At 47.2% G+C, this 23,108-nt stretch overlaps 1 protein-coding gene across 1 annotated transcript in view; it reads left to right on the top strand.

Annotated features, from left to right (window-relative positions):
* The window catches only part of APBB3 (amyloid beta precursor protein binding family B member 3), a 32,333-nt gene that overhangs the window by 4,572 nt on the left and 4,653 nt on the right, over positions 1 to 23,108 (top strand). The window contains exons 2-10 of the mRNA XM_060253970.1: positions 8,723 to 8,901; positions 10,889 to 10,965; positions 11,289 to 11,349; positions 13,369 to 13,515; positions 13,898 to 14,025; positions 14,399 to 14,513; positions 15,666 to 15,753; positions 15,971 to 16,054; positions 18,069 to 18,184. Of these exons, the coding sequence (XP_060109953.1) occupies positions 8,723 to 8,901; positions 10,889 to 10,965; positions 11,289 to 11,349; positions 13,369 to 13,515; positions 13,898 to 14,025; positions 14,399 to 14,513; positions 15,666 to 15,753; positions 15,971 to 16,054; positions 18,069 to 18,184 (995 nt within the window). The remainder of the gene's footprint in view (positions 1 to 8,722; positions 8,902 to 10,888; positions 10,966 to 11,288; positions 11,350 to 13,368; positions 13,516 to 13,897; positions 14,026 to 14,398; positions 14,514 to 15,665; positions 15,754 to 15,970; positions 16,055 to 18,068; positions 18,185 to 23,108) is intronic.

Below are 23,108 nucleotides of genomic sequence, written 5' to 3'. Positions count from 1 at the left end.
AACTGCCAAATGTTTGCATAAGCTTGTCCAAGCCAGCTCGTGTAAGCAAAGTGAGGCCTGAATCCACACACTGGCCCAATCAGAGTGTGTTGGTCAGAAAATGGTTTTACCCCACACTCTCATATGCCGGTGGAGAACTTGGGAAAGAAAGACAAGGGCGACCTATGAGCTGGAATGTGTTCCTGGCCAATTTGTGAGTCGTCCGGATAGGCACCCTGAGGGTGGAGAGCCAGGAGCAAGTGGAGTCCAGGCACAGTCAACGTTCCCTCTGATTTTACCCCCTGCTGAGCAGAATATCGCTGCTGTAATCTTCAAATGGGTGATGGGCAGTGCAATACCCTGCACAGCTCCAGATTGCAGCTGTGTGGGGCTCCCTGTGTTAATTACTGGCTGCTCATGCACACAGCAGAGAGGGAACACTAGTCACAGTGGAGATCATTACTGATTGGCCAGTAACTGAGGATGAGAACATATGAAGCTGCCTTATACTGAATCAGACCTTTGGTCCATCAAAGTCAGTATTGTCTTCTCAGACTGGCAGCGGCTCTCCAGGGTCTCAAGCTGAGGTTTTTTCACACCTATTTGCCTGGACCCTTTTTTGGAGATGCCAGGGATTGAACCTGGGACCTTCTGCTTCCCAAGCAGATGCTCTACCACTGAGCCACCGTCCCTCCCAATTATCTAAACATTGCTTTTCTGTTTGTTGCCTTCCTAAAAATGTGTTACAGTTAGAATGTTTGCAGGTTTCAACTCCATCCCCAGTGAAACTAACAGAACAGGCACTTGGATTTGATTTTCAAGAATATTTTTTACTTCAATGCAGATTGGGAGGGTCCGCATTTGATTGGAGCTGAGAAGGGGATTCTGAATCCTTTCCCCATAGATCATTACCTGCTAAAAATTGCCCTTCTTCCTGGTAAAAAAGATGCCTGGACTCAGAACTTTCCTTCCCATGGGAAGGAAAGCAGATGGGCAGGTAAGGATTTTTATAAGAAAAATAACACAGAGAGAATAGATTCAGGTGGGGTAGCCATGATGGTCTGAAGCAGCAGAAAAAAGTTTTGAGTCCAGTAGCACCTTTAAGACCAACAAAGTTTTATTAACAGTATTAGCTTTTGTGTGCCTGATGAAACATACCTGATAGATACCTGACGAAGTGTGCTTGCGCACAAAAGCTTATACCGTGAATAGAACTGTTGGTCTTGAAGGTGCCACTGAACTCAAACTTTGTTCTACAGAGAGGATCGGTTAAAGACACCCCCCCACACACACACACACACTCACACTCACACTCACACACAAATAAAACTGCTCTTCTCAGATCTGGAATCTTCTGCAGTTGCACTGAAGCAAAGCCAAAAAAAAATAAGGAACTAACATCATAGATCTTTCCCACCTCATTTAATTTGACTCCAAAAGAAACATTGTGTTCTGGTGGATGGCCATGGATCAGACACTTGTGAGACCTTTAGCAGCTTGTTCATTGGTCTGTTAGAGGTCCATTTGGGCCCCTTGCCAGGAGTGGCCTTAGCTAAAGAGCAACTGGGGCAGCTGTCCTGGCCCCAAGTTGGGAATGCTCCCACCAGCCGTGCAGCTCTAAGAGGAAGAAAATAAAACAGATCAGGCTCCTACTGTCAGCTGTGCTCACCCCATCTGGAGCTTGGGTAGCTGGCTTCCAGTGACAGTGGATCATGCCCATCTCACAGGCCACCTCTGCTTGGCACTGGGGCGTAAATGAGGTGGCAGTGATTTGGGGACCCCATCCAGGACTTTCCCCAGGGCCCCAGAATCATTGACTGCCTCTGCTCCTTGCGGCCTCAGTCTCTCCATTAATGCTGCTCTGTCCTATGGATGTGTTGTCAGATTTATGCGTAAGCTCTTCGTAAGAGGCAGCAACATGGATCCTGGTGCTCCCCAGATTGGGTGGACAGTAGCAGCTTCACATCCTTTCACACTTGGGGAGTTAGTGGGGCAGGCTTTGGCGATTCAGCCTGCTGGCAGTACAAGCAAAGTAAAAGGTTCTGCATTGTGAAGATGGCAGGGTTTTCATTCAAGTGAATTAATAGTTAACAAAATCACCCTCCTTGCACACAAATGATTTCCTAGCTTTTTTTTGGTGCCCATCTGCTTCGCTTTGCCACTGCTGGAAACCTTTCCAGTGATTTCCAAATGACAAATGAAAGGAAAGTTACTAGCTTATTTGCTCCAAAACCCTCCCTCCCTTTTGGCAGCCTGGGCAGGAGTGGGAGGGGGCTGGGGAGGGGGGGTGGCAGCTACTGAGCCATAGCCTGCTCCTGGCCAGATTAATCCCATCTGTGGAAGCTGCATTTCCTTGATTAAATGTCCTCAGAGTTGGCAGGAGCGCGATTGTTTCGTGGTTTGCGGTAGTGAAGAGGAGGAAGGTTAAGATGATGTTGTGTGCAATTCGAAGATGCGATTTCTGCTTTGGAATTTAGCAGGGGGGCTCCGGAAAGGAGTGACTCCGGTGGGTGGAGCGTGTGCCCCCCTGCTTGGAAATGGGTCTCGTTCAGATCTTGGAATGCTTACGAAATCAAGGCTGTTTTTTTCCCTGCGATTCTGCGGCCCATTCATGCAGCATCTGATACATAAGGCTGGATAAGTGGCCGGGCATGGGGGCAAATTCAACCATAGCAGGAGTCATTTTGTAACAAAAGAGGTGCCGGAGCTCATTAGCACGACTCATTTGCCTGTGCCACGCACCCCTGACATCACCGGAAGTGTGCCGAATTATATCAGCTCAGCATCTACTTTAAAATGTTCCTTGATTTATAATTGTCATCATAAAACCTTACTCCCGTCATACTTTTAAAAATTCCTTTCTCCTACGTGGCCACAGTGGCACGATGAAGATTTCCATCTGTCTGCTGGGGCCTTGGTGTGTTCCTTCTCTTGGATGCCCCTTTGTCAAATCTAGCCTGCAGAATGATGCTGCATGCCCCCTTCTGGTTCCAGCATGGGAAGGGATAGGGGGTGGCATATGTGGAATCAGGGCTTGCCGCTGGGTCAGGCTGGACTGCCACACCCCTCGAAGCAAGTAGTCTTCCAGGAAAACGCTGCTATTCTGGACGTTGCCCCCGTTCTAGTCAGGCTCACGGGGAAAGGAAGCCGCCTGCCTTATTCCAGGGATTCGAAGCAAAAGACAGGACAGGCTCTTGACGAGTGACATCCTGAGCCTGATTAGACTCTTCTAAACTTATTGACTTCAATGGACTTGAAGGGTGCAACTCTGCTTAGGATGATGCTAACAGACACTTAAAAGTTTTATTCAAGGTATAAGCTTATGCCTTGAATAAAACTTTGTTGGTCTTAAAGGTGCCGCTAGGGGGAGGGACGGTGGCTCAGCGGCAGAGCATCTGCTTGGTAAGCAGAAGGTCCCAGGTTCAATCCCTGGCATCTCCAAAATAGGGCCCAGGCAAATAGGTGTGAAAAACCTCAGCTTGAGACCCTGGAGAGCCATGAATGGGGCTGTGGCTCAGTGGCAGAGCATCTGCTTGGTAAGCAGAAGGTCCCAGGTTCAATCCCCGGCATCTCCAACGAAAAAAGGATCCAGGCATGTGAAAAAGCTCTGCTTGAGACCCTGGAGAGCCGCTGCCAGTCTGAGTAGACAATACTGACTTTGATGGACCAAGGGTCTGATTCAGTAGAAGGCAGCTTCATATGTTCACACCGGACTCAGGTTTTGTTCTGCTGCTTCAGCACCGCTGTCTACCTGGATTTACTAAAAGACACAGATGTAGAAAAGTGTGTAAGATGCACCCTTGCTTTCTGCAAACATAGATGTCATTAAGTAGTGAGTGGGTGTCAACTGTAACCAGAGCAGATGAGAGGTAAATAAGATAGGCAGTATGGGGTAAAGCAGAGCTTTGTTTTGGCTGAACGAGGAGGCTGGCTTTCTAAGGTCATGCTATGCTGCTGATGGGTGGGAGTTCAGGAGGGCAGATTACTGATTTGCAGCCGTGGAGGTCGGAAGATGTGCAGCTCTGAGGAAAATCCTGTTTTGGGAACATTTCCACCAGCTCCATCTTGAAGTTCTAGGACTGTGGTAGGAAGCCAACAGATTCCCAGTTTCTAATTTGGATGAATTGAGGGGGAGCCGGTTGGATGAAGCTTGTCAGCAAGTAGGACTTCAGTAATTCTTGCCCAGCTTGTCCCCCCCCCCCCCGCTCAAACAATCACTTGCTTGTATTTGGCTTTGGGTTCAGTCCAGATGGTGGCTGCTGCACACTAGCCACTGTGGCTCAGAGGCCACTTTTTCCAGCCTCACGCTGTTCGCAGCCAGCAGTTTACGGCACCGGTTAGCTGCGGTGCACAACAGGAAGCCAATTGCTCAGCCTGTGAGCTGAGCTGCTGCCTGCAAACAGCGTCTCTCTCCCAGCTGGAGAAAGCCTCTGTGAAGAGCCATTTCAAGCAGGCCAGGTGGAACACAGAGTGGCCCACCAGGAGAACGGCTTCTCTCTAAACTGCTAATTCAGCTCACTGCCTGGCCACAGTCTTCTCAGGGGCAGGCTGGCAGTCAGGAGATGACCTCGAAGGTATGCACATGCAACTAGCAGGGACAGGGTCAATGGGCACCTCTCTGGACCCAGCGCTTTGGCCAGAAGTTGTCCCCTCCTGCGCTTCTGGCAGCTGTTTGAACTATTCCAAAGGATGGATAAGCAGAGGCAGTAGGGCCTGTAATATGGAACTGAAATGCACATGATGGATTATTCCCCTTCTGTTCCCTCTATGCAGGGAGAATCAACAGGACAGTAAAGTGGAAGGGGCATGCTGACCTCTGGCTATTTTTAGCTGTGTGCACTGGGGCAGATACAGTTACGGTCACAGCCCTGTACCTGGCCGTTCTACAGCAGGAGCACCTGGCTGCGCTTCTGGCTTGGTGTTTGTCGCTGGTCCTACGCTCCAAGGATTTCCATGGAAAATGGGCTCCTCCGCACTGGCGATTAAGGCCGTGCTCATTATAATCCTCACCATTTCCCCATGTTATAATTTTGAAACCTCTCCCCTCTTGTCCCTATAAGGTAGACTGTCCGTTCTGGTAGACTGTCCGTTCTTTGGATGGGAACTAGTTGTGGCAGTGTGTATGGCACCCTGCATGCAGCTAGGGTTTGAGAAGTGTTTGGCTGACTGCAGCTTCTGAATGTCATGATGCATGAGACATGCAGGAAAACTATAACCATGCAATACCTTAATGAACCTGCAATCCAATAAGAAATAATAATCAACGGAATGTCATTTTAGTAATAGTTATGAATCCCATGTGTTTTCAAAATATTTAATAATGTAAAATGAACAATAGGCTTACCTAACACAGCAGCATAAAACAAATATAACATCCGCACATTGGGAAAAAAATGACGCAGTCGTAGAAAGAGCAACTGAAACAGTCCAATCTAGAATCCTCCCAGTGGTGAAGTATTTTCAAATTCCAATCCCACTGGTGGTTCAGACAGGCTGCACTTTTGAGTTCTGAAAGGAACTGATTGAACAGTCCGTAATGATGGCGGTCTCCGCTGGCAGCCCCAACTTGACGGGTGTTTCAGCCAGCTTCTTTAAAAGATGGAATCCTTTTCACCAAGAACCTGGTGAAGTCAGCCACAATTCTGGAATTGTCATTGTATCTAGAATCTCATATGTGTAGCGTACCGTTCTCATACCAAAAATAAATAAATCAATATTTGCATTTGGGTCCAGAAAGTCTGAGAGGCAGAACATGGTAATGGGAAGAATGCAAACCGTCTTCTGACTTCTGAAAATCAGAGAGAAACTATGGGAAGAGGCTGATTGAAGGAAGGCAACCAGGAAGTGGCCACTTCACCCTTCCTCCCCTGGCCTGTTCATCCACTCAAAATTGCTCTCCCTGAGCTGTTTGTCTCCCAGCAGAGGAGATTCTGCATCTTCTCTGTGGTTGGGAGGCAGCATTTTGAATGGGAAAATCGTTATGAGCGGGAGGTGTACACCGCCCCTCCCCTATGAGTAGTGAGAGCCAGTTTGGTGTAGTGGTTAAGTGCGCGGACTCTTATCTGGGAGAATCGGGTTTGATTCCCCACTCCTCCACTTGCACCTGCTAGCATGGCCTCAGGTCAGCCATAGCTCTGGCAGAGGTTGTCCTTGAAAGGGCAGCCCTCTCCAGCCCCACCCACCTCACAGGGTGTCTGTTGTGGGGGAGGAAGGTAAAGGAGATTGTGAGCCGCTCTGAGACTCTTCGGAGTGGAGGGCGGGATATAAATCCAATATCTTCATCTACCTCACAGGGTGTCTGTTGTGGGGGAGGAAGGTAAAGGAGATTATAGCCACACTGAGACTCTTCGGAGTGGAGGGTGGGATATAAATCCAATATCTTCATCTACCTCACAGGGTGTCTGTTGTGGGGGAGGAAGGGAAAGGAGATTGTGAGCCACTCTGAGACTCTTCGGAGTGGAGGGCGGGATATAAATCCAATATCTTCATCTACCTCACAGGGTGTCTGTTGTGGGGGAGGAAGGTAAAGGAGATTATAGCCACACTGAGACTCTTCGGAGTGGAGGGCGGGATATAAATCCAATATCTTCATCTACCTCACAGAGTGTCTGTTGTGGGGGAGGGAGGGAAAGGAGATTGTGAGCAGCTCTGAGACTCTTCGGAGTGGAGGGCGGGATATAAATCCAATATCTTCATCTACCTCACAGGGTGTCTGTTGTGGGGGAGGAAGGGAAAGGAGATTGTGAGCCGCTCTGAGACTCTTCGGAGTGGAGGGCGGGATATAAATCCAATATCTTCTTCTTCATCTTCTTAGTGTCTGTTGCAAGCACCAGCGGGCATCTTGGGTTTCGGGAAGAGATAAGTCTTTCCCAGCACCTGTTCCTTTGAACTAGAGACTAAACCAGGTTGCTTTAGCATTCAAAGCAGACTCTGATCACCGGGCCATGGCTGTTGCCCCAAGATGGGGAAACAACACTGAGGGAGGGCATGTAACCCTTTCCTCGCATGCTGTTTCCTTGATTTGACCCCTCCCCCAAGGGGAGAAAAACAGGCAGTCCCTCTGATACGATCACCATCTTCAAGTACTCGAAGGGCTGTCATATAGAGGATGGTGTGGAGTTGTTTTCTGTCACCCCAGAAGGTCAGATCAGAACCAAGTGGGTTGAAATTGAATCAACAAGAGTTTTCGGCTGAACATAAGGAAGAACTTCCTGACCGTTAGAGCGGTTCCTCAGTGGAACAGACTTCCTTGGGAGGTGGTGGGCTCTCCTTCTTTGGAGGATTTTAAACAGAGGCTAGATGGCCGTCTGACAGCAATGCTGATTCTGTGAAATTAGGCAGGTAACGAGAGGGAGGGCAGGAGTTGCATCGGTTCTTAGTTCTCACGGCCCTTTCTTACACACTCAGGGAAATGCTGACCACCAGTTTGGGGTTAGGCAGCAGGCTTTCTCTGGGCCACTTTGGCCAGGGATCCTGGAGGTTTTTTGCCATCTCCTGGGGATAGAGCAAAGGTCAGTGGGTGTGTGTATTTCCTGCATTGTGCAGGGGGCTGGACTAGATTATTCTGGCAGCCCTTTCCAATTCTGTTATTCTTGGGAGGGGCTGTGGTATGATGGTAGAGCATCTGCTTGGCATGCAGAAAGTCACAGGTTTAATCCCTGGCATCTCAAATTTAAAAATAATCAGGTGGTAAGTGATTTGAAATACTTCTGCCTGAGATCCTGGTGAGCTGCTGCCAGTCTTAGGCAATATTGAACTTGATGGACCTTTTGGTCTGATTCAATATAAGGCATATTCTTCTGTTCATGTGTGTCCCCCTCCCAATCAAGTGTAGAAAGATGACTTACATCAGGGAAATGAACATAAGAATAGAAGAAGAGCCTTGTTGAAGCCAACCAGTGGTCATCTAATCCAGCATGCTGTCTCACACAGTGGCCAGCCAGTTCCTCTGGAAAGCCAACATAAGACATAGAGGCAGAGGCCTTCCTCTGATGTTGCCTCTTGCCTCTGGTATCCGGAGTATGACTGCTCAGTTCCCATTAGTTTCCATGGCTAATGGCCCTGATAGACCTGTCCTCTATGAATGTGAAAACCTTCTACACCTATCACCATCCCTACATCCTCTGGCAGCAAATTCCACATTTTAATAACTCGTTGAATAAGGAAGTATTTCCTTCTGTCTGCTAGTGATCCTTGACTTGGCTGATTCCTTTGTTTGAGAGATCTGCAACAGTGAGCCTAATTGTGGAGAAGGAAAATGTTTGTGTTTTGGGGGGTTTTGCCCTCTTCTTGCCACGACTTGCTTTAAGCACCGATGCATTCAAAATAGGCATTTGCGAGGGGAGCCCAAGAACCAAAATCGCCATCCATCAGGAGCTTCCCTGTAGATGTCCCTGTTTGAATGGCTGGTATTTGGCTCAGCTGCATCTGCCTCCCAAACTCAGTAGCTACAAAGATACTTAGAGAAGCACAAAACATAAATATTGCTAAGAGTGGGAGGGTGAGAGCGTACTTGCCCAATGGAAATCCCAGTATGAAGCAACTAGTCATTGAGTGCTGTTCGCCTGGGAAATGGCCCAGAAAGTCCTTCCTGGCCAGTTCTCAAACCAGAAGAAAGCAGAAGGTGGGACTGCCCCTGCATCATTGGATTCCCAGTACTAGATTAGATGAGGGACTGGCAAATATATCGGTGGCACAAAACTGTGAAATGATGTCCACGGCATCTCTTCTCTGCTATCTTTAGATAACCTATGGAACGACCAGAATCTGGAGGCAGATCTTGACCTCCCACCAGGATGGAGAAAAATCCGGGATTCCTCAGGGACCTACTATTGGCATGTGCCCACAGGCACCACCCAGTGGCAACGCCCATCATGCACCACTGGTTTGGCACCCAGTGGGGATGCTACGCCAATAAAAACGGTAAAGCCCTTTGCACGTTTTCAGTACTACCTATGTGATCAGTAATAAAAATGTAGATAATCAATGACTGCTATCTCTCGTCATAGTTAGGGCCATTTCCATATGATCCAGTTGGGTTTTTTTATTTAAAAAAAAACCCCTCTCATTGTGCTATAAGTGCCAATGAAGAGCAGCTGTGGATTCAGCTCCACTCTTAGCATATTCCAATGTTTCCATGTGATCTAGGTCCTACAGGGCAACAAAGACATTGTTTTCAAAGTTGACACCAAAGGTTAATGATGTCACTCAGAGGGCCTGCATGTGGGTGAGATGAATCAGAGTAGCATCCAAAACAGCATTACGCCCTTCTAAGCCCATTTACTTCAATGGTGTCTCTCTCTCTCGGCTTGACTTCGCGAACGAAGATTTAAGAAAGGTGCAGTAGTCCACGTCTGCTGCAGGCTCGCTGGTGGCTGACAAGACCAATGCAGGACAGGCAGGTCCGGCCACAGTGGCTGCAGGGAAAAGTCTGATTTGGGGTTGGTGCTGTAGCAGTGCGATTCTTCCTCAGTCTCCTTTTGTCCTCAAGACCAGCTATGCGTGCGTTCTCAAAGGAAAAGAGAGCCTGGTGGATGGTGTGTCTCCATGCTTTGCGATCTGAGGCTAGGTCAGACCACTGGTGATGGTTGATGCAACAGGTACCAAGGGATTTCTTCAAGGAGTCCTTGTACCTCTTCTTTGGTGCCCCTCTATTTTGATGGCCAGTGGAAAGTTCGCCATACAGGGCAATCTTGGGAAGGCGGTGGTTTTCCATCCTGGAAATATGCCCTGCCCAGCGCAGCTGCGTCTTCAACAGCAGTGCCTCGATGCTTGTAACCTCCGCCCGCCTGAGGACTTCAGTGTTGGTCACAAAGTCACTCCAGTGGATGTTGAGGATGGTGCGAAGGCAGCGCTGATGAAAGCGCTCAAGGAGTCGCAGGTGATGACGGTATAAAACCCACAATTCGGAGCCGTAGATGAGGGTTGTCATCACAACCGCTTTGTAAACATTGTTCTTTGTGCCTTTTTTTCAAATGCTTGTTGCTCCACACTCTTTTGTGCAGTCGGCCAAATGCACAGTTTGCCTTTGCCAGCCTGTTGTCAATCTCCTTCAGTGGTGTACTGCTACTGAGAATGGCACTGCCCAATCAAGGGCAGCCCGCGTTTGTTCGCTGCCCTAGGCCAGCTATGGCATCCCCCAATTCAACAGAGAGAAAGTGAAGTGAGACATCTGGACGGAATGTTTTACTTACTGGGCATTCAAAATGAACAATGCCGCTTCTGAAAAATAGCGCTTCCGAGTAAATATGTTTAGGACAGCAACATTAGCATCAGATGAAGCCATCCATTATGTGTTCAGGATAAAATAAGTTAAATGTAATAAATGCTAAGACCTATTGAGTTTCCATAATGATTTTATCTATTGCAGCAAGATCAGCTCATCCGCTGGGGTACCCAACTGCCGTTCATTAAGCCTTGGCTCAGTTTGTACTTGTAATTCTCTGTAGAATTTGCTGTCCAGAAGAAAACAGTATAGATTCTGGCTGTATAATAAACCACTTCTGAATTCTTTGTCCACTCCACCATGAGCCGATACAGTTCTTTACATATATTACCCAATAATGAGAGGCAGAGGAGGAGGAGCCTGAATTAGTTCCATGTGAGCTTAGGAAGCAGGCTTATACAGGGTTACTGATCCAGTATATGATTGCCAATAGCATTCCTAAGATGCAGAAAGAATCTTTCTCTTGAGAGTCTTCTGCTATCTGACATCTGTTATTAATGCCCATCTACAGTGTGGGTTTGTGGGAGGAATCAGCAGTATGGTCACCATCCGGCTTTTAGGGAATCAGGTGCATTTTATGAATCACTACAAAATGTCCTGCTCAGATGAGCCCTCCAGATATGGTGCCATATTATTTCCAAGTTCACTTCAAAGACAACATTCTCATGAGCTTTTCCCCCTCAGGACCTCCAGGCTGCTAAAGCAAACCGTGTGCCAATGGAAGGACCCATCCCAAGTCCAATGGCATCACTTCCCAGAAGGTAGGATTGGCTGTGTGGACCACGTTGCCAAATGCATGTATCACGATTCATTTGAATGAATATGAAAAACAACCACCAGATTTCTGTGGCCTTCCCATGGGGCTATAGGCTGAGCATGTTATCTAGTGGCTCACGTCTGTAGATCTGATCAGAAATGACATTTTTGACAAGGTCCAGCAGGGACTGTGAATTCAGCTGGAGAGCTGAGAAGGTAATCAGATTCATGACTGCTACCCTGCCTTTGCTGTGGAGGTGAAGAGGAGTTCACAAGGGATGGCCCAAAAGCTCTGTTTGTCACTGTTCTGCTTCTCTACTGGTTACAGGAGATCATTGGCATGGCCAGGGGAGGAACACCATCAGGTCAGCATGGAGCCAGGATCCAAGGTACAGTCAGGTGAGGTGTGGGACCCGGGGGGAATTTGGCTCAGAACTCTGACTTGACCGAGGAAGCCCTTTTCTTTGGCACAAGGGGGATGAGGACAGCATAGGTAAGGTTTTTCTTTGGAGGAAGATAGAACAGAGGTCTTCAGCCTTTTCGAACATGTGGGATACCTTTGGAATTCTGACATGCTGCGGTGGGCATAGCTACAAAATGACTGCCATAGGAGGTGAAGTCACCCACAAAATGGCTGCCACGACTTACTTCCATGGTGGAGATTTTTGTGCTGTGGTGGCAGCTGCTGCTAAAGCAATGTTTTAAAAAAATCCACCCAGTCTATCAGAAGCCTTGCTGGCTCTGCCCACTTTCTACCCACGCGTGATGTCCCTGATGTGGCTGGCAGTGAGGAGGAGCCCACAAAGATGGGGGATCCTGTGCTCCGGTTTGGGGGCTGGCAATCCTGTGATACCAGAAAAGGTATTGGCTGGCTCCAGGGCACCCACAGATACCATGCTAGGGATTTTTGAGGCTTGGAGGACTGAGTGCACAGCAGGATATTTTGTGGAACCCTTGAGGCTGAGGCATATGTTCTCTCTTTTTTTAGAGAGCGTTGCAAGTGTCATCCTTCTGCTTCTCCATTTTGATTGATTAACAGAGCCACACTAAGCAGAGTTGTAGCCTTCTGAGTCCATTGAAGTCAATGGGTTTAGAAGCGTAACTCTTTTTAACGTTGATCCAGGTGGGTAGCCATGTTGGTCTGAGGCAATGGAGCAGTTAGAGTCGGGGGATGGGAAGGGCAGTAGCTGCTCCTGGGTGCCCTCCTGTGCAATTTAAATCACCCGGAAGGGAGGGGGTGGCCCCCACCCTCCCAGAAGGTGTCCAATTTGGTGCCCCCCCAGGCCGTGCCCTAGGCGGCCACCTAAGGTCACCTAATAGGCACACTGGCCCGGATCTAATGAAAGCTGGAGGCAACAGAGGTCAGATATTTTAAATATCGCTACCCCATTTACCAGCCCAAGCATTTTGGGATCTGTTCTTGCACAATATATTCCTCTTGCGAGAGCATCGTAAAAAAAAAAAATGGAGGTGCTTGGGGAAAACAAATTAGTCGAACCAGAGTTAATCCAACTCAGCTGAGTTCGACATCCTTGCAACAATTCAGTACCCGGGTCCAATTTATAACAAAACTAGCAAGATTAAAGAACGCAGTATTTTAATAACTAATTGAATAAGGAAGTATTTCCTTCTGTCTGCTAGTGATCCTTGACTTGGCCGACTCCTTTGTTTGAGAGATCTGCAACAGTGAGCCTAATTGTGGAGAAGGAAAATGGCGGCGGGGGGGGGGGGGGGGTTTGCCATCTTCTTGCACAGCTTGCTTCTAGCACTGATGCATTCAAAACAGGAATTTGCAAGGGGAGCCCTTGTAAAATCACAGTGGAGGAAAAAAAAAAGGATTGCTTTGAAGTAAAACACCAGAATGCAACTTCTAATGAAAAGTAACATTTCCTCCCTTCCAGTCAAATTACTCCTATTGAAGAATTCTCCTGGAGCATGGAAGAGAGGGACCAGCCATTCTCAATTAAGAAAACAAATCAAATTAAACAAAATTAAACAAAACAAGGGGGAAAACATATCAACTAGAATTAGATACGATACGATATTGATCTGTGATAGATTAATATCGTGCCTGCACAAAAAGAGAAGCATTGAAAGGACAAAAAATTGGATGATACCAGGGAGGAAGTACCTCAAGCAATGTGGCACAGCAGAAAGGGCACTTCACCCTGGCACTGGTCCACCCCGCACAGAACAGGACAGCTCAAAAAGATCTTGTCAGCACACTGCTGGTGGTGGTCAGAAAGGCTTGGGCTGTGCTTGTTCTCTGCACCAGTCCAAACTCCCACTAAATGTGGGAAATGAAGAGGGGAGATTGGCTGATGAAGGGCCAAAAGCGGTGGTGTGTTCATATGCGTGTGGCCACTGGGATATCTGTTATAGTGATTGTTGCATCTCTGTCCTGCTAGTGCTTCGTTGTGCGCTCTTTAGGCTGGGTGGAGATTCCAGAGGAGGACCTGGCCCCTGGCAAAAGCAGCATTGCGGTGAATAACTGCATCCAGCAACTCTCTCAGAGCAAGTGTGAGAGCTGGAACCCTGCGGACAGATGGGGTGAGGTGAGTGCCAAAGGCATGGGACTCCGGGGGCCCTAGCTTGAGGCCTGTCTGATTCCTGCCCTGTGGCCATATTGCTAACTGGAACCATACTTCTGGATCTGTGGACTCTCTAGTTTGCTGTGATCTTTTCCCAGGATGGTGACATGCTTATCTTGTTTGGTGCCTCCATTCCTGCCCTTCCAGCACATTGACATATAAGGTGCTTTTTTGAGACTCCCTTCCTTCCACTGCATCACAGGCAGATGCCATGAAACAGTTGTGAATGACCAGGGGCGAATATACCCTAGATCTTTCCCATGAAAGGGGGGGAAGGACGTGGAGGAAGCTTTCCATAAGGACATTCCTGTAGCCTCCTTCACAGTCCTCTAGTCTCCCCTTCCAGGGCCAGAACATGGTGATGATCCTGAAGAAGGACACAATGAGCTTGGTAGACCCATTGGACCACAGCCTCCTCCACAGCCAGCCCATCATCAACATCCGCGTCTGGGGGGTAGGCTGCAACAATGGCAGGTGAGTTGCGGCTTTTCCCTTTGGGACAGGGACTGTGCTGCCGCAGCTTAGTTCCAAGGAAGGGTCAAGTGGAGGGATGACAGGTCCTGTGAGATGCAGTGGAGGGGAGGCAGCGTCCATCCTGCTGTCCTTCTCTCTCCATATGACTTTGTTCGTGACCCAAAGATTGGTGCTCAGCCTCTCAGACGCTGCTGTGTGAGAGTCCTGGCCCGCAACACAGCTGTCCCTTCCGCAGCTCTGCATTAACCAGTCTTCTTTCTTCCCTCACATGCTACGCTTGACTAAGGGACAGGTGAGGCTCGCTTTTCCTCTGGCGCAAGTGACCAGCGCTCAGCGCCTTGCCCTTGCTCACTGGGCTTCCTTCTCCTTGCAGGGATTTTGCTTTTGTGGCCAGTGACAAGGACACGTGTATGCTGAAGTGCCATGTCTTCCACTGCAACGTGCCTGCCAAGGCCATTGCCAAGGCACTGCATGAAATGTGCTCCAAGGTAGGCCTCCTCACTTCACACTGACACGGGGGAAGAAGAGCACTCTACTCCGGCCCCAGAACTTTTCACATGACGTGTCAGAAGAAATGAGCTGTCACGAAAGCTCCTCCCCTGCCACGAATTTTGTTAGTTTTTAAGGTGCTCCTGGACTCTTGCTCTTTTCTACTGCCACAACCTTGTACTGCAGCATCAGTGTTTGTGTGTGTGTGTTGGGGGGAGGAACGGGGACTGATGCACATCAGTCATCTTCACAGCTCTGGTAAAAGGTGGACTGCTAGCTTTTTTTTTCTTTAACGGACCAAAGCTGCAAAGAAGGTCACAGTCTTATGCACTCTTCCTTGAGAGTCGGTTCCATCAAACTATGTGGGACGCAAAGATTTCAGGTATTCACGGCTGGTAACATCATTAGGGTTTGTAGAATTTTTCGAGCTCAAACACCAGCACAATTTTAACAGAAAGGAAGAAGGCATTTTCACCCACCAATCTTGGTACCCAGCTCTGCAAAACACCCTACAGACTATAAATTGCAGAAAGTCACAGAACAACCAGCATATTCCACAGAACAATCAGCACAGTCAACAACCATCTTCCTTATCTTCACGCCCCTTCCAACCCTCCCAGCAATTAACACAGAACAATGGTCACATTCAACAGCCAGTTTCCTTATCACTACCCTTCCAGGAAGCCCCACCAAACAATGGGCACATCCACAAACCAATTGCCCTTTCACCACACCCCCTCCAGCCTAGAAATAGCAGCTCTCCAGCAGCCCTGGCCCCACTCAATGCACAGCAGCCAAGAAGGTCTGAGCGCCTGCTCCGGCTGCAACGCCACTGAGGATGTTCTCCGCAGCTGAGAACGAAACGTCTGGAAGGAAAACTTTCTCCAGTAGAACACGGCACTTGAGCCCGAAAGATTCTACAAACCCTAATGATGTGGGACTCTTCTGCGTAAAGAGATGTAGGTTCAGGCAGCACACAGCTTCCTCCGGCAGACTTACTAAAGCGCAAGGGGGCTTCGTGTTGGCAGTCTAGTTGCTGACCATACTCTTGGAACGTCAAATTACTCCCCGTCCCAGTCTGTCACCCTGAGTTTAGATGTCAGTTCCCACCAGAAGGGTCCGTTCTGTAATGGCTTTTCTTTGTGTTGCAGATTATGGCTGAGCGGGCAGTAGCAAGTAACAGCCTCACTAGATCTGTCACACTGGAACCTGTGACGCCAGATGACTTACCGCTGCAAGGTACCAGGTTCTTAAATTGCATAGATCCCTCTCCATTTTCCCCACTACAGTAGAACTTGGGGGGATTATTCCTGGGCTGTGGTCCAAAGAACTGCCCTGCTTGTAACCTGAAAGAAACTGTATAATGTGAATAATCAGATAGCTTAACACTCCCATTTATTAACGTGTCATCTTGGGAACATTGTTAAGCGTGACATACTTTTCTTGCTTCTCACAGTTGACATCCTGGATGCTGTGAGAGAGTCTGTCCAGAAGTACAACGCTTTGTATATTGGCAGCTTACCAGTGTCCAAAGCTATGGGTAGGTAATTCTCACTGAATTCTGTTCGTGTGTGATAGGTTACTCCGTGATCCCACAAATGAGGTTGTTACAAGTGTTAACTCATTTCGACACTGAGAGGAGTTGGTGCTGAGCAGGCATAGAAAGGAGAGTGTCTGAAGGTGTCCACTGTGGGAATTCCGTAAGGTTCCTTTCTTGCCAGTGTCTCACTCAGCTTTGCTAGGGACAGCGCTTAGCCTGCTCTGTTCAGCTAGAACCATGCTGGAGATAGAGAAAGCTGTTAGGAAATTGTGACGTCCCTTCCTCATTCATAGAGCCTACCACCCTCCACACCTCTCTCTCAGGTTCAGGGTTACAAGGTCAGGCCATTGTCACCGCAAATTGTTAACAATCACATTTTTAGTCAGCTTGTTTTAAGCTGATCTTTGCTTCATCTTCAGACACCTACTTTCCCCCTTCAACTCCCAAGCTGCCAACTCCCAGCTGCTCTAGTAACTGATGTTTTCGAGCTGTCTCTCCTTAACATTCTGTCAGCTTTCATTGGTCGCTCTTAGGGAAAGGCAGAACCTACCCTATCTGTCATAGAAACATAATTCCTCCATATTATTCTGGCCTTTGCTTCCATTAAAGAAGGAGGTCTCCCATCCACAAACTAACAAGACCTTTACTTAGGTTTAGCAAGGTTTTCTGTATCATGTGCTACTGTATGGACAATAAGTGGATAATAAGGATGCCTGCCTTTGCATTCTAGTCAGTCACTTTACACTGGAAGTTCTTCTGTGCTTGTTTTACTGAGTAGCACTGTACTTTGGGGGCTATCAACAGTGTTCAACAGCTACACAACTGTGACAGTAAGGTATGGGTTAACAGAAAACCAAGAAAACTGAAGACGCACAGAGCCTGCATCAGGTGACCTGAGGGTGGGGGCCAGAGTGCTCAGAACTCTCAGTGAGATTGACAGCTAACGGCTGAGGCAGTCAGTTAGCGTCGGATGGAATCTGAGAGAGTTGGTCTTCAAGAGAGCTGAGACAGTGGCTGAGGAGAGAAGAAAAGCTGACTGCTAGCTCCATAAAAACAGCCAAGGGGCTGTGTGTGTAACAGAGGAGAGTCACTGTGAAGACCTGAGTGGTCACAGATACATATTTACATCTCTTGGGAACTAGAGAGGTGGTTGAGGGAATAGATGTGGGTCTAAGAGTCTGAAGGGCTGGGAGTAGAGTCTCCAGTCAATTGGAGAGACCTGGCACATCATACCCAAGAGGCCAGCCTATACTAGTGGTGGAGAGTGTATGATATAGAGGAACTGTGAACCTGAGAGACCAGAGAAAGAAGAACGACATATTAGAAAGCCTGAAACAACTGAGCCATTTGTTAACTCTGTGAGATACATTATAGCCCGTGTAAATATCTCCCATATCCCCAGTTTAAGACTTTGTGTTAAAATAAATATCTGTAGTTTACGTTAAAGTTCTCTGGAGCCTATATATTTTGGGATAACTATCCAAGCTGCTGTGGTCTGCTATGAATAGAATTATACAACCATCTGAAAGCAAAACCCCCGAAGAGACTTGTACGGAGAAATCCATATCATACCCACCTCTTTAGTCCTATAGTCCTGAGGGAAAAGTTTTAAAAGGAAGAACTGAGGAGAAAGAGGGGCTGGGGTAGCCATAAACAGCACATTAAAAGCGACCGTGAGGCGGGTGCTGTTATAACAACAATGCTGGTGATCATTTTTCTTCTGAGCAAGGAAGGAATCCTTCTCATCCTCCATCTCAGTGGCCAGGACACAACGAAGACAGCACAATCCTGGAGATCTTCGGTGCCATGATTTCCACACAAAAATGGATGTAGAGTCAACAGGATTTTTGTGCTGGCTCCTCAGCATCTGAAAGTGATTATTCCAGCAGGAATCAATGAAAGCTGGCAGTCCCCGTAGCTGGCTCTTATCCTGGAATCCAGAGCTTGTAGCTCATGAAAATCTCTGGCTGAAAGGCTCTGGCTCACATGCTTCCTTTTTGAATACTCTCCCCAGGGATGGATGTGCTAAACAATGCCATTGAAGACTTGATGAACAGCCGTAGCCGTGAACAGTGGATTCCATCTGTTGTCAGTGTTTCAGATTCAGTGATGCAAGCAGAGCAGACTGAGGTAAGGTTCCTTTTAACAGTGGTCATGCCAGCTGTTTCCTCTGTCCAATTGATGGAGCACATCCATCTGGTTCAGCATACTGTACATGCCATGGCTTAGGTGTTATGTCTGACTTTCATTTTAGATCTTTAGGTATACCCAACGACTGTAGCCAGGTTCCCTCTCTCTAACTCAATTCTGAACTATATGTATGCTGCAAGTTAAGTGCCTCAATTTATCAGGCACTAAAAGCTAGTGACTATGACCACACACCCTTTGTCATGTTCTCTAAGTATTGGATCTAAACATGCTGCCAAGATACAAGATTATTCGAGTTGCCTCCTAGATTTAATGCCTAGATTTAATCTAGTAAATTACAGATGGCCATGTTGTAAATGGCGCATAAACATGATAGGCAGATGGATTATTCTGGTGGGATAAATGCAAGATAAAAGCCTTGATCCATTCCAGTCCAGTTTCTGCCCAGGCCATGGGACCGAGAATGCATTAATAGCTCTCACAGATGAACTCCGGAGGCCCCTGGATCAAGGTAGGTCTGCGCTGCTGTTGCTTTTAGATTTGACAGCAGCATTCGACATGGTCGATTATGATCTTTTGACTCACTACCTCACTGACATAGAAGTTCAGGGGGCTGCCTTACAGTGGTTCTCCTACTTTCTCTGTGGTCAGGGATAGAGGTTGGTGCTTGGCGAGCCGGTCTCCTTGTGACACCTACCTGAATGTGGTGTGCCCCAAGGCATGATTCTCTTCTGTGCTTGAAATGTAACGGCTGGAGCAAGGGGTTAAAAGGAGAGTCATTGGGCTAAGACATCAGCAAACATGGTGCCTATGGAATAAACTACTGAAATATTGGACTGTATTATTCCTTGACTGGAGGCCTTGACACTCTCACCAACGATGTTTAAAATCTATATACGCCCCCTCGCCTAGTTGGCCCAGAGGTTCAGTCTGGGTTGTCACCAGTATGTGGATGACACCCAGCTCTATCTGTTGATGGACAGTTGCCCAGACTCCGGCCTGGGCCATCTGGCAGAGGCACTGGGGGCCGTGGGTGGCTGCAGCGGAGCTGGCTGAAGCTCAGTCCAACAAAGACAAAGGTCCTGAACCTGAGCCAGGGTGGAGTAGAACAGGGTATCAGCCTCGCAGCCCTGGATGGCACACCATTGGTGGCAGCCCAGAAGGTGAAGAGCCTGGGAGTGATTCTGGATGCCTCGCTTTCTGTGGAGGCCCCGGTCACCACAATTGCCAGGTCGACCTTTTATTACCTTTGGCAGTTCAGGCAGCTAGCCCCCTACCTCTGCCCTTTGGGCTTAGCGACAGTGATCCATGCAATAGTCACTTCCAGACTGGACTACTGTAACTTGATTTACATGGGCTTGCCCTTGGGGCTAATCCAGAAACCCTGGCTGGTACAAAATGTGGTGGCACGTCCGCTGATGGCATGGCCTGTGCAGGCATGTATCCAGTTGGCGCCACATCATTTGCACTGGCTACCTATTGAGCAATGGATCTGCTTTAAGGTTTTGCATGGCCTGGGACCAGCATATCTAAGGGACTGTCTCTCACCATATATTCCCTGAAGGGCTTTATGCTATGAAAATCAGCACTTGCTGGTTGTCCCTGGCCCCATGGATGTCTGCTTCGCTTTGACTAGGGTCATGTCAGCGCAGGGGCATTGGAGTTCTAAGAAGGAATACACTTGTCTTTGTTCAAAACAAAGTTTCCCTTTATTAAGATACAGCAAGACTATTCACTACGCAGGTGCATTGATACTAATAGCGAGGTGGACACGGGCATAGGCATTTATTGGCATACATCAAAGCATAGGGGGTTTAAATCACTTCTCATAATAAAACGGGGGCATTTCTGCTGAGAGTAACCAGTTCCCATATCTGTTATCTCCTCACATACACAGCCTGTCTCTCCTCCCCTGCTGTGGCCTTGCTCGTCCCGGCCAGACGCCTGGGAACTTGCTAAATGTTTTGCACTTCAAAGGCCACTAGCACCTCCACCGCCCCTCCTGTTCCCCCTCCACATTCCCCTGTGGCACTGGTGTTAGTAAAGCAAGGATTTGCAGGGTTCGTTAATAGTAAATAAACATTTCAGGTAATAAAGCAAACTTCAAGGCATACCAGCTGACAGGTCAGGGCTTTCTCTGCCCTGCCGGCCTGGCGGAACATGCTCCTGTTAGAGGTTTGGGCCCTGCCAGATTTGTTACCTTTTTGCAGAGCCTGCAAAATGGAGCTGTTCCGCCAGGCCTTCACATCAGGCAGCAGATGTCCAAGTTATACTAATGTGGCCTCCCTTTTGGAGTATTATACTTCTGATGGCCCATCTGACAGATGACATCGTTGATTTACCGGCCGGCTGGAAACGCCATGAAATGACATACGGGAAGTTTAAATTGTTTTAATATACTGTTTTATTGGTTTGAAGGTATGCATTTTTAATTGTTTGATGGTTATGCTGTAATCTGCTCTGAGCCCATTCGTGGGGTACGGCAGATTATAAATCGGTTAAATAAATAAAATAAATTCAGAGCCCTGATTTCATTGGGAGAGTGTGAAGTACATGCGCTGTTTGTTAAGTGCCATCAAGTAACCTCCATCTTAAGGTGATCCTATGAATCAGTTGCCTTTGAAACATCCTGTTGTTAACAGTCTTACAAACTTGAGGGTTGTGGCTCGCTTGCTTGAGTCAGACCATCTCATATTGGGTAGGTCTTCCTCTTTTCCTACCGCCTTCAACTTTTCCTAGTACTATTGTCTTTTCCGGTGACTCTTGTCTTTTCATAATGTGATGGAAGAACAATGGCTTCAGTTGAGTAATTTTAACCTCTAGGGAGAGTTCAGGCTTCGTACCCATCTGCCCACCCAGAAAGCAAAAAGTGGAGAGAGCATCTTGGTCAGAGATACTCCAGGCCCTGCTCTGAATTCTCAGCTTCTGTTTAAAAATAATTTCTAGCCCTTTTATTTAGAGTTGGACAGAATGAGAGCAGGCTCAACTGAAATGATAGAAAGCACCAATTAAGATCGGAGAGGATCTCAAGAAGTGCCGGAATAACAGTTTATTTTCAGAAAATGCCATAACTCATTTTTCAATTAAGGCTCTTTCTGAGGGGTACTGAATCAGTCTATGAAACAACAAAACATGACATTGTTTGATAGCAGAATTAATAAATTTAGGAAGGCATCCCTTAGGGATTCTCTACGGAAGGGATTTTAACCTGAAACATGATGGGTGAGCCACAGTGTCAAGGAACTGTTTCTTAGCTCAAAGAGATTTTCCCCTTCGTTGTCTCACTAAAAAGGAAACATTTTCTGCTTCCCACTGACTATTGATCCCTTCCACTGTAAAACTTTGGGCTCCAAAATGCAAAAATTTCTCACTAGTGTAGTGACTCACTACTAGTGAGTGATCTACCCATAACAACTCTTGTTCAAGTCTTGAAAAACACCTATGGCCACAATCCAGTAAAAAGCACTTAAACCCACAGATCTTCTTTAGCTTTTAGTCTTTCACCTTTGCTAATGAATTTATTTATTAGTTGGATTTGTATCCTGCCCTTCCTGCAAGTGAGCTCAGGGCGGGTAACATCCAAATTAAATAAACATTAAAACCATTTAATACCATAAATTCTTTAAAACAACCCAGACAAACAATGTTAAAGATGGCAAAATATGCATAACTTTACAGTCTGCCCCCATAGGCCGGACAGATGGTAAGGTAACTGGAGTCAGACCATGCTGATATACCAGTACTCCATACGGGCAGATGGACAGAGCAACTTTTACTGTTAACAGCTTTTTCACAAGGCCAACTAAAAGCCTGGCAAGAACAGCTCCGTTTTACAGGCTGCAAAACTGCAATAATGTAACTTCCGTTATGATCGGTGACAATCCTCAACCTTCTGAGGAGAGTGAAATCATCCTTTGCTGGTTTTGGTATCTCCACGTTTAAGTTTTGGTTTTTGTCAGTTCATTTCTCTTGCATCTCCTTGACCAGGGGCTCCCAACCCTTTCAAACCTGCTTACCCTCCTTTCCTTTCGTAGCCTTAGAAGCTCGTTGATTCACAAATCTTGAGCAGCAGAAGACGCTTCTTTCTTATTTTTTGATGCAAGGGCTAAAAGGACTGATGGAGGCAAATTTCATGATCGCTGGAGTGATCTTAAGATCCTTGAGCAAAAGAGCCAGGGGAAGGATGGTTGGTTGAATGAAGGCTTAATATAGTAATCCCCCATAACCAGAGCTTTTTTTAAAACAAAAAAAAGCCGGAATGCACAGGAACGCAGTCCCAGCTGGGTTGGCATAAGGGGGTGTGGCTTAATATGCAAATAAGTTCCTGCTGGGCTTTTTCTACCAAAAAAGCCCTACTAATAATCTCAGAAAATCTGCATTCTAGCACAGCATGAAAGGATGTATCAATCCTGTTAAGGCCACAAGGGCAGATTTTATCGGTGTTGGGTATATTAAAAAATCTCCCTTGCAAAACCATTGTAACTATAATGTTCAGTCTTGAAAAAGCTCTGCAATAACATGGGATGGGGATAAAGATATTGAGTAAGACTAAAAAATAGGAGTGAGCATGCTCTACGGGCTCTCACGTGCTTTTTGATTAGAGAACATGCTTTGGTGATGTTTATCTCAAAATACCATCAGTCAGCATTCTAACTTTCATCAGTTTCTCATCGAGGTTGATCAGTGGGTATCCTGATTTAAAGTGGCTGACAAGCCATCTTCAGCAAAGAGCTGTTTTAGCCTCAGTTTGAAGGCAAAAAGTCATGCTCTTGCTTCCAAGGATATCTGTCCAAATTCCGCTAGTAATACAATGTTTGACACACAGCAGGGAATAGTCAATATTTTCCTTAAGAACTGGGCTAGTGGTTGGTCCTTTGGAATTTCTTTGGATTGATTTGGATGCCTT

The sequence above is a fragment of the Heteronotia binoei genome, chromosome 14 (genome assembly GCF_032191835.1).
Source record: "Heteronotia binoei isolate CCM8104 ecotype False Entrance Well chromosome 14, APGP_CSIRO_Hbin_v1, whole genome shotgun sequence".
Lineage (NCBI taxonomy): Eukaryota > Metazoa > Chordata > Lepidosauria > Squamata > Gekkonidae > Heteronotia > Heteronotia binoei.
The sequence above is the reverse complement of the archived record's forward strand: the minus strand, read 5'-3'. Positions and strand labels throughout refer to the sequence as shown.